Source organism: Apteryx rowi, unplaced genomic scaffold, assembly GCF_003343035.1.
Source record: "Apteryx rowi isolate R43461 unplaced genomic scaffold, aptRow1 scaffold_643, whole genome shotgun sequence".
In the NCBI taxonomy this organism is placed as follows: Eukaryota; Metazoa; Chordata; class Aves; order Apterygiformes; family Apterygidae; genus Apteryx; species Apteryx rowi.
This window is the reverse complement of record NW_020450920.1, coordinates 56920-68989: the sequence shown is the minus strand read 5'-3', so window position 1 is coordinate 68989 and position 12070 is coordinate 56920. Positions and strand designations below refer to the sequence as shown.

General features: G+C 38.1%; 1 protein-coding gene across 1 annotated transcript in view; it reads right to left on the bottom strand.

Annotated features, from left to right (window-relative positions):
- Positions 1–211: 211 nt before the first annotated feature.
- RRAGD (Ras related GTP binding D) overlaps positions 212–12070 on the bottom strand; it is a 24859-nt gene continuing 13000 nt past the window's right edge. Inside the window, exons 5-7 of the mRNA XM_026084508.1 lie at positions 7638–7780; positions 5693–5841; positions 212–3767 (exon numbers count right to left, since the gene is read on the bottom strand). Of these exons, the coding sequence (XP_025940293.1) occupies positions 3616–3767; positions 5693–5841; positions 7638–7780 (444 nt within the window). The 3' untranslated portion in view covers positions 212–3615. The remainder of the gene's footprint in view (positions 3768–5692; positions 5842–7637; positions 7781–12070) is intronic.

Genomic DNA, 12070 nt, shown 5'->3' with positions numbered 1-12070 from the left:
GTTATTTGTTTTAACTCTTCAACTTAATCTGATGATGCATAAAAATGGAGGAGGTCTACAGGTCAGTAATTTTGGAAATACTGCACTATTCAGAAAATGTTAGCTCTGCATAATTAAAAAAGAAATCTCTGTAATCCTTTGGCAGAATCAGCTCCCTCAGCATAGAAGTTCATCACTGTAGTACAGTTTCACTTGCAAGAAGAGAAAACCCCAAATTTTTATGCTTTAATGAGAAAACATTTGTTCCACCACACAAGATGAGCTCTCAAACAATGCATTTGATTTATGCTTCATCAGAGTAGTTTGCTCCTGCTGATTACACTTCAAAGTTCCTATGCTAACGCACAGTACTCGCACTGTACTCACAGGATTTTAGAAAGACATTCCAGCACTGTAATAGTTTCAATAGCCCCTGTCCCAGTGCCTGTTCACACATTTTAACTCCTCAAAGAATCCATGACATTAAGTACTCTGGGCAGCTGCCTACTGAATTACTTACAAAAACTTCCACCACTGCAGCAAGTTGCTAGAACCAGTGTTTTACAGCTATTCAGCTTCTGAGATTAGGACTTTAAAATGTCTACGGGACACTAAGTTGGTGTGGGTTTATTTGTTCAAAACAGAGTATTTTAAAGAGACATGGCTACTTCAGTAACTGTTCCTCCCATGTTTAGGCAAATCTGATGATACATAAAAATAGAGACTTACAGATCAGCCATTTAGGAAATATTACATGGTTCAGAAACTGTTTACTTCTTGCATGATTTCCAATTAAAAAATACATATCCCTACAGTGCTTTGTCAGAATTAAGTCCTGTAGCATAAGGGATGTTTCCTCCTTTGAAAATAAAAACTAGAACTTCAATAAAACTTAAAAGAAAGAACAAGAGACTGAAAATAAGATGTTCTTCAAGAAAAAAAAATCCCTTGCATGCCTCACTGCTCAATCACTTCAGCTAGTACATGAAAATCTGAAGTACTGACTAGAAAATGACTAGAAGTGAAACACACAAGTCATCACCTAAACTGGAAAATACCAAAATTAAGCAGTAAAAAATTTTAATATTCTGTAAGTTTTGTAATCAAATGTGTTTGAAGCATAAGTAAAGAGATCTTATAAAAACTATATTCATCCTAATAATATCCAATTAGAAGTTTTATATGTTAGCAAAAGTCATCTGGTACCACTAAATTATGCAGTGTAGTATATGTCAAATTCTGGAGGGAACTATTAGAGATAACTTAATGGCAAATGAAAGGCTTAAATAAGGTGAAAGTCTCTCTAAATATGAGGGTATGCATGGTTATATAGATGTAAAATATGAATGCTCACACATAAGGCCAAACATACAGAAACCACATTCTTTGGTCATGATTCATACCATAGGCAGTATGAAAAGACACTGCTACTCTTTTAAGTGTCTGGTCCAACAAATGATGCAGCCTGGTAGGTGCTTGTCTCATACTCACACATATCTGAAAGGAGGCAAGGGAGAAGACTGGGTCACAACGGTGGGTAAAAAAAAATTTATGGTGGGTAAAGAAAAATTATGGTGGGTAAAAAAAAAATTATGGCTGCCCTCCAGTGAAAGTACTGTGGAACAGTTGCCAAAAGGCAGCTACTCCCCATCATCAGTGTGGTGAACTCTGAAGAAAGCTCTACTTTAATGGAGAGGTTGGTCAGAAGAGCTGCCCTCTCCTAAGATGGGTGGCAACAGTACCAACAGGAATTTGAACTCTTTGTATTTTTGCAGTGTTCTGCTTTCGTTACAGCTACTGTCATTATCCTTCATGCTGGCACCAGGACCAACATTTCTGGCTATTTCTGCTGTTTCTCACCTTCCCAAGCACCCAAAACTGCATTACTTATCAAGCGAGACTAGTAGCCAAGCTCCATCTATTGACTAACCCCTTTTTCTAAGAACTCCACATATATTTGATAGACTCATGCCAAAAGAGCCAATTTGTTCCAGAAAGATAAATAAGCAAAGCCATTTGCATCAGGCAGCAGTAAAGGACTGGAAAACATGGTCTCTCTTTAGGCCGATGTTTGGGTGAAGAGAGCCTTTGCATCCAGTGCCAACTGGCTCTTCTAGTTCATGTATTCAGTGCTGTACCAGAGCCTGAAGATCTGTCAACATGCCGTATATAGCATACAGGAACTTTGCGTTTGCATTCAAACCACCGCTGAATTTAGACTTGTTTATCATAGGCTAAAACCCTCTTAATTTTCCAGAGAAGCTAGCAAACAGCAGGGACTCTTGAATCATAAATAAAGATGCAGCACTATGCTTTGCTTTAGCTAAAAATAAAAAAGCTTTCAAATTCAATCCTCGCTTCTGTCTCCACAGCTGTCTCAGCTAGGGGCAGATTAGCTGATGACTGGRCAAAGCATAGCTCCCCTCACCAGAGTTGTTCCTCCCACTAGGAACCAGAATTTTATATCATTAATTAAACAAAACCAGTGAATATGGAATTCAGAAGGTAAGTTTTACTTCTCTTTAAGTTTGAAAGTGCTCTGGTGTCCTGGTTGATCCTGTGGCAAATCCACACATGAACAATATTAAAATAAAAAGCAGTTATGTATGCCAATTACTACAGCAGGTAGATTCTCCAGTCCTCTTTTTAAAAATCTCTTTTGATTTCAATAGCAGATGTACCAGTGCAAACATCTTTAGGATTTCATATCAGCACATCTGAAGTTTTTGTACTGGCAGGATGAAAATACATACAGATTCTTCACTGCACCAACTGCAGATGCACAGACTCTCAAAACAAGTTTACCAATGTAAATTCAACCTTTCACATACACCACCCTCCTCCAGAGCCTTATAAAAATACCAATGCAACATAGAGCCATTTTACAAAACAATTATCTTTATAGAAAGGTATTTTAGTGGTATATGTTGAGGTAAAGAATAAAAATAGACCCAGCAGAGGGCATTACCAGTGTTATGGAGAACTCCGGGTAAAATTTGGCCAAAAGCCTGTTTTATAAAAGCTAATATTTACCTACCAGTTATGATCCCTGGCAAGGTGCTTATTGCTATCATACTTCAAAATAATTCTTCAGTTTACAAATTGAAAAATATATGAAATTAGATCTGTATGAATGTTCGGTATTAGCTGTCACAAATTTTAAAAGGCATTATACCAAGTTTTCTTGATTGTTTACTAACCAATTTGATTTTAGCAGGTAAATAAACTACAGCATACATTTTACCTGACACCATGCATCAAAATCACCATAAAAACTAAGTATATCAAAGTCCAACTCCACAAGGAAAACATGAAAAAGTGCAAATTATGTACCCAGTATTTCTGTCACAGCTGATTTTTCTTAATATGGCATGAAAAAAGTTTACAGCATATATTAAGAAAATTCTTACAAGTGTTCACCTCAATGCTTATATATACAACATTTTGCTCAAAGTGCTCACTATATGAAAAAAACTGATTGGATAAAAATATTTAAACAGTGCTTTCTGAAGGGTCAGGGAAAATTCATATAATACATTAGTCCCATTTGTTTTCCTCTTCACTCAGTGCAATGAGATGCAGAAGTCACATCAACTTGAAGAAAAGCTTTGCTCTCCACATGCTAGTAAGCCTCAGTTACAGTGGCATTCTTGGTGTCCCATTGGGGGTGGGTCTTTTATTTTTTCGCACATGGCTTTGATGTTTTCGAGATCTCACTACTTTCATTCGTACTTCAAATACTTCTTGTATGGCTTTTCGAAAACAATGGAAATTGTAGTCTATTAATCCTATAGAGACAGAAGTGTTTTCCATATTAATAAAGCTTTACACAAATTAAGTTAATAAAAAAATGGCTTATATTCTACATTTACTGAAATATCTCACTCACTCTCTAGAGGTCACAATCAGTGAATCTTCTAGGCAATTTTTTATATGCTATGCAGAAGCACATTTGATAAATACAAGTAATTCAGTGAGCATTATATTTCATACTGTGTCCTGTATTAAATATACTTACTAGTCTTACAGAAAATGGACAGAAGAAGTACATTTGCAGATAAAGGTTCAACTTAATTAAGAGCTTTAGGGAAATACTCTGTATACTAAGATAAAATTAAACTCTTTCATAAATTATGTGTCATTTTATAACTGAAATAAAAGTGAGTAGGATATAGTAATCAAAGAATTTGGGTTTTTTGACACGTAAGCTTTGAAATGGATACCCAGTAGAAATATTACCAAGTAACAGCTTTTCATAACAGCCAGTTATACCTCATCTGACATTGTAATTAAAAAATAATACCTTAGACATGTTGTTAAATTACATATATGCATAATAGGCAAAGTTACCACGCGAGTGGGCTGAATGTGATCCCACAGAAAAGCTGTAAAGCCATATTGGTATTCAATCTGAAGACTTACTAAGTGCTACAAATTGTGTAATATTGCAATACAATTTTAGGATTTTAGTACTGAGCTGATGACCTCATTCAAGATTAATGCCATAAGCTCTCTTAACTCAAATACTGTAGTGTTTTTTCACTTTAATTTCCCTAACAGGAGATGATATATATTTTAAGTGTTTTAAATCTGCCACACTACTTCCCCCCCCTCCAGGAATTGTTTTCCCTCTCACTGGAGTTCAAACAAAATATTATTTGGAAGACACCAGGGACCAAAAATCAATCTGCACCATAATACCAGAGTTGTACAGTTAAAATGTACTAATTACAGCACCAAGTATCCCAAGTGACGTAGACACAAAAACCTGACAGTCACAGACAAAGCCTAGTGAGTGTTTATCCAACATGGTGTCTTCTCTCAAGCAGTCTTGTTAGTAGGTATGTCAATGTAACACAGTTAAAAATGAAAGTGACAGCATCTAACATGCATAAATGATAACACTGGTACAGCTGTGAAAGAGAAATCTGAGCAACTTAAGTTCTATAAAATGAAAGCTAAATACTCTGTCAATCCACCAGCAGACATAGCATGAGTACTGCATTCACAAACACATCAACACTGCCTGGTGAATTAATAGCACAAGGAGGCGACACAAGCCAAGACGACAATGGCTCATTCTTCCACAGTTCAGTTCCAGTCTCAGGGCATTTGACTAAGACCAGTAACACAGTACCACAGTGCCATGCCAGTGTACAGAGTGATAATGAGCTAAGCCTTTAGCATTGACTTTGACCAAGGTCAGAGAGATTACCATGAAGTTTTATGTGCTTTACTTTCAAAATATAAAAGTTGCCCAGTTCATAAAGATGCTGCTTCTTAAAGCCTCCTTTTAGAGGCAAGAAAAGCAGAAACATATTTCTTTGTCTGCCAGCTTCAACAATTTTCCCTTAGCTATAGCATGCAAGCTGTTCCAAATGCATATGCTAGTGCCAATAAGTACAAAGCAATGTTAGCTAAGATAAAATGACACATTCTACTGTTGCAGATGGAAGCTCACTGTACTGGATGTAAACTGTATGCTTTGATATCAGAAATCTGTCAAATATATATATGATTTCATCTTATCTTAATGCCAGCACAAATACCCCATACCTTTAAACATAATGCTCCATAAGCTCTATCAAGGTGTTTTTACCTTTTTTATTTGTGATACAGCTAGAAACTGTATCAGCAAATGGCAACCACAGAGTTATTCATTAACTCGCAAATGTAAAGCAAAAGTAAGGCAATATTAGACAAGGAAAAATACCTTTTCTCTCAAAGCTTTCTTCTCTTACAAAGCAAACAAGAGCAAGGAATTTTGTCACTTCTTTCAAATAAAGGACAGTTGTATTGTTCAGTTTTATGATTGCCATTGATTCTTTGTCATAAGGAGTCCCGGTGCCATCATCTTTGAGCCTAAAGTGCAATATTAAAATAAAAATAATAATTAAAACACACACACACAAACAAGGTAAGCCACCAGAGGAGCTAACAAAAGTATCCTGCTTTAGTTCTTTCATCAAATAATCTCAAACTTTTAAGAAATTTTCATTTCATCAACCTTTTAGGAAGACTTCTTTAAACCAGACAGTGTAAACTAAAATCCAAATCCACATCAAATCTGAGATCTGGGACTAGAAATCAGATCTCTTAACTGCCAAGTAGCTAAACTGGAGCCAAAATTTTTCTCTGTTATTTGTAAATCATATATCACAAAGTTGTCTGTCTTCTTATTAATGAACTATACTATGACTTCATCTACAATACAATGAAACAGTAATTCTGTACTGATGATTCCAAGTCCAGTAACCTGGCTTGGGCAGTGGCAGCTGACTGATAGTTCAAGCCATCATGAGACCTTCTACAGGAGATGTTTGCTTTTGCAACACTGCATCATGAAAAGAGATTTCTCCTTCACAGATGATATTCACCACACAAGCTTCGTACCTCGCAATTTTACCCTCACTGCTAAAAGCATGCACAGATTTTGTTTAATGTGTAGCTATCAGCTATCTCCAAGAACTATTGCATCGTTAATATATTAAGACAGTAAGTTCCACAGATGCTTCAGGAAAGCAGGAGAAGAAATGAATTGTTGTATCACATCTCTATATCTAAAAAACAGGACAAAAAGATTTCTGGTGACAAACACTAAACAGTTATGCAAAGACAGTGGCAGAGTGACATCTTGTGAAGAGAAAGCCCCACAAGTGCTGTACAAATAATAACTAAATGCATTATTTTTTGGACTAAACAGTAGCATCCTTTGCTGTACAAAAAAAAGGCCACAGAATCAGAATTCTTTATTGTATATCTCTGCAAAACAGTAGTTCTTGTACAGTTAGTGAAGTGACTGAATCCAAAATCTGACAGGTGTAGCAGAATACAAGAAGTTTTACAAAGATATTGAATGATTAGTCATGCTTTCAGAGTTCCAATGGTTATTGTGCTCTTCACCAGGGTTTTCCCTTGTAACTTCTCTAAGACTGCAAGAAACCTATAAATCAGTAAGAATTCCAGGCTACACTCTCTAATAACTATACTGCGGTTTAACCTAAAAGTCTATGCATCTTAATGCATTAGTTCTACCTTAATGTGCTCCTGCCATTCCCAGGAATAGCTGGCTTTCCGTTTGGCCAAAGGCCAAGCCATGTAAAACAGTAATACAATTTGCAAGGAGATGTACATGCTACTCCATAAGTACAACAGTTGCTAATGGAAAAGGATAGGAAGCTGAAAAAAATAAGGCCATGGAGGGAAAAGAGGACGAACAGATGATTGAAGCAAGAGTGAAGCAGCTCTTTGAGGCCACTAGAGGCCACTAGCTGTTAAAGTAAACAAAAGTAGTAAGTATGGCTCACCTTTTATTAAAATGGCAAGCATCCTTCTGTTAAATTTGGCCATGGGAACAAAAGATAATGTTAATGTTTCCTTTTATTTAAGGATGGTTACTTCCCACTCCTTCCTCCAAATAAAGTTATTAGCATAGAAAGAGGAAGGTGTTCACAAAAGAGGCTGTGGCAGGGAACAGTGCTTCTTGCTGGCAGGGGAATCTGTACCTCAGAGAGCTGCTATTTCCTCCTTCGGCACAGCCCTGACTGTTGTGGCAAATTACTCATTCTTGTTATTGCTTATACCCACGTCATTCTAATTTTGAGGTCATTCAGAATCTAGGTATACAGATCTGTGAAAAAGATTAACAATTTACTTACCCATATATACAAGAAATGTCAATCACAACATCTATCATATCACAGCAGAGCTCATAAGTCTGCATATCCACTGGAGTACTGTCCGTTGCAATATAGATTTTACTGACTACATCAAATAAAAATGCTTTTTCAATCCCAGAATTCTATTTAAAAAAAAGAAAGAAAAATAAAATGGAAACCATGTCTTCAAATTAATACCAAATTTTGTTCCCCTATTTGCCTCTCACATAAAAAGCTAGACTAAGTGAAAGTTATTTTGCAATCATGCTGATTTTGAAAGAACTGCACAGCACTCTCATATTTTTGTAGGAAACAGTGATGCTCACTGACTTTCTAACAAAGATAAAGGATCACTGCACTGACCTATACATCCCTGCTCAAAAAAGCTTGCCTTAACATTCACAAAGCAGAAAAGAACAAGCAATAGAAAAAAAGGCAGTTTCTGGATCTGAACAGACATAATGCCAAGTCAGACTCCTGAACTCCCCTTCTCTGGAAAACATCTGGAGAGCTTACATTTATTTTCTGTTGAAAATGTTTTAGAAAAATCTTTTGAGGTCAGGCTTGTGGGGTCTTGCTCCTGATTCTGACAGTGGACACAAGAAGAGGGCTGTAATTTAAGGTTATTCTAGCTGGACATATACGAAGGTGGAAACAAGAAAAGAAAAAGATATAATGGACAAGGAGGAACTGAAATTTTGAGAGCAGCAGGGACTAGGAATTAATTTCTTAAGGAAACTGAGAAATTGTCTCATCAGGGTCTGCAACTGTGGTACTGCTTGGCTTCTTAGAACATCTTTTAAGATCAAAGAAGAAAGACCAGAATTCTGGTGAYGATCTTTCAGTGTTCAAGTAGTATTGGTGATCACAGCCATGTTGATACTGCTAAGGACGGCTAATGTGATGACAGCTATGTTCTTGTCATCCTGCCAAGCTGATTAAGACACTCTCTATACTGGAGATGTATCATATTTGCAGCTCTACAAGGCTAGCCAGGAAGGCTAGCTCAGTCCCAGCTCAAACTCTTTGTGTAGATAAGGTAAACTGCCAGAAGCCTGTTTCCTGAAAAAAAGAGGAGAAAATGTGTACTGTTTAACTGAAAACAGTAGCTTTGCTTGCTGATACCAAGGGATTGCAGCTGGGCAGCTGTCCCAGCACAAACACAAAGGGCAATTTTTCAGTATTGCTAAGGCTCAAGCTATCAAATATGCTTCAGAAACCAAATACACAGGAAGAGAGGAAACTTTCTGCTATCAAACCAAATTTTTTCTGTATATGGGCTTTCCTATTAATAGCTTGGGACTGTTGCCACAGCAGTTTTGTAATTCCTAAAAACACTCTGAAAACCCCTAACATGTTTTAGCAATTTTAGCTTGGTTTTCTTTTACATTTTTTCCTTTTTTTCGTTTTCTCTTCCTAAGTGAACCACTTAACAAGCAGTTAAGAGACTGAAGTGACCTTCCCACTTTCCCACACTTCCCCAATTCCCTGAAATAGGTGCAAAGATTTCAACCTGGGTATGCTACTGTACAATAGCCAAGAATATTTTGGACAGTTTCATTTTAAAGAGGTTTAATTCTTCCACCAACACGTAAGGAACTAAGACTGGAAACACCCATCAATAATGAAATAGTATGAGGTAAATTTCTTGTATTTCATTATGGAAAAGACTCCATGAACGGCACATTTCAGTAATTCATTGTTTTGAATAATATTTTTAAGTGTACACTCTGGATACCTTATATACATGGATACATGAGCTGAAGCACATGATGTACAAGGGCTAAAGGGAGATCTCATTGCTGTTTACAACTACCCAATGGAAGTGCRCAGAGAAGAGAGCGCCAAACTCTTCTCAGAGCAGCAAAGTGGAAGGACAAGCGGCAGCAGACAAGCTGGAATTCTGACTYGATACAAGAAAAAGAAATAGTTTTTACTCTAAGAGTGGTCAAACACTGGAGCAGGCTGACCAGAGAGGTTGTGGAGTCCCCATCTTTGGAGCTGCTCAAAGCATCACTGGACACAACCCTGAGCAGCCTGTTCTAACCAGCCCGGCTCTGAGCAGCAGGTTGGCCTAGCTGACTTCTAGAGGGCCCTGACAACCTACATGGCTCTRTGAGTCTATATTCTCTGACCACTAAGAACAAAAATGTATATACACTTATTTTGCTTATTCTGGTCACATGTGAGAGTTGTGCAATTTTACTTTTCAAATAATACATTAATTCTCACAGCACCTCAAACTTCAAAAGATACTGTCAAATAGCATTAATCACAGGATTCGGGATGTATAGTAATAGCTGTAGATATCATATAGACAGATACCTGTAATATATTGCCAAAAGACTTATTTAAAAGGAGAAGTAATTTCAGACAAAAGAGTTTGGAGGACAAACTCTACAGCGTCACTCATGAGGAGCTGATTAGAAAATTTTCTATTATAAAAGGAGAGACATACAGCTATAAATTCAGCTGTACAGGCAAAATGTTCTTAAAATATTAAGATTTCAGTAGCAAATATAATAACCTTTAACAATAAGAAGCGTTTTTTCCATCTCAGAACTCTAGAAGTTGCAGTCTGTCTATTCTTGCAGTGACCGTTTAAAAGGTTTCCATCCTGAGATGTCTGCCACACCTGGTGGTAGGGGCAGCAGAAAATCTGAGTAGTGGCTATTCAGTTATTGCAGGTTGGAGCTTGGTATCTTAACTGAAACCACCATAATTTTCAGTTTAAACTAATATGTCATGCTATRACCTGCTGAGGAACAGGCACCCATATGTTTCTGCTGACCTTTGTATGGTGACAAAAACTTCTGCAAAGTGGTAGGATGGACTGCCAGGAGTAGTAAGCACTTAAACTGTATTGGCATGACTTGACAGATTTCATCTGCCAGTGTTTTTAGTGTGCCTTTAACTGACAAGAGAAAGGACTTACCACAGTGCTTATCAGGAAACAGCTCAGGAAAAAACAAACACCAGTACAAAAAATAATTACAAGGTCAGAAGAAGTCAGGAAACACTGGATATAAAAAACACTGTTCAAAGAGACATTATGTAACTAACGCTCAGTGACAGAAGATGATGGTAAGAAATCAACTATTTTTCTTACTAGAGCAAGAGGCACCTTGTTAGAGAACAAAAGCCAACAGCTGCCTTATTCAGCTGAATGCAATTCCGCCACTTGTGTCAATGAGAGCAGGGTCAGAATAAGCATTAATCATCTGTGGCATAGYCCCGCCAGACTGTAAGAAAACACAGTATGAGCAAGGAGCTCCTCTGTTCACTATGGAGTGTTTGACAGAAGTGTCCCACGGCTAATAAGAACACAGCAATTCATTGGGAAAAATCCTCTACCACGAATATATATGTAAAACTTCACTTTTGATTGGTCAAAAATATCAGGTAGCTGAAATTCAAACCATGTCCTTTAACTATAGTAGGTTTGATAAAGCAGAATGCAGTTTCTATTCTTTAAATGGGATGGCTTCAGTAAAATTGGTGGTATTACTCCCACTCCTAGGTTAGGTGAAGTGGCATATCCTTTTCCTTCTTGAAATTATGAACAGTAAGCCAGGATTTGGCCCTAAAAAGTCATTTTTCAAGGAACTTTGAGGATATCAGCAGTCATTTACAGATAGGCATGAATTTTGGACAGTATTTCACAGAATCACAGAATGGTTGAGGTTGGAATGGACCTCTGGAGATCATCTAGTCCAACCCCCCTGCTCAAGCAGGGTCACCTAGAGCACATTGCACAGGATTGCATCCAGGCGCGTTTTGAATATCTCCAGAGGAGACTCCACAACCTCTCTGAGCAACCTGTTCCAGTGCTCTGTCACCCTCACAGTGAAGAAGTTTTTCCTCATGTTCAGATGGAACTGTCTGTGTTTCAGTTTGTGCCCGTTGCCTCTTGTCCTGTTGCTCGGCACCACTGAGAAGAGTCTGGCCCCATCCTCTTGACACCCTCCCTTCAGATACTTGTACACATTGATAAGATCCCCCCTCAGCCTTCTCTTCTCCAAGCTAAACAGACCCAGCTCTCTCAGTCTTTCCTCATAAGAGAGATGTTCCAGTCCCCTAATCATCTTTGTAGCCCTTCGCTGGACTTGCTCCCTCTTGTACTGGGGAGCCCAGAACTGGACGCAGTACTGCAGATGGGGCCTCASCAGGGCTGAGTAGAGGGGGAGGATCACCTCCCTCGACCTGCTGGCAACACYCTTCCTGATGCACCCCAGGACACCATTGGCCTTCTTGGCCACAAGGGCACATTGCTGCCTCATGCTTAACTTGGTRTCCACCAGCACTCCCAGGTCCTTCTCTGCAGAGCTGCTTTCCAGCAGGTCAACCCCCAACCTATACTGGTGCCTGGGGTTACTCCTCCCCAGGTGCAGGACCCTGCACTTGCCTTTGTTGAACTTCATGAGGTTCCTCTC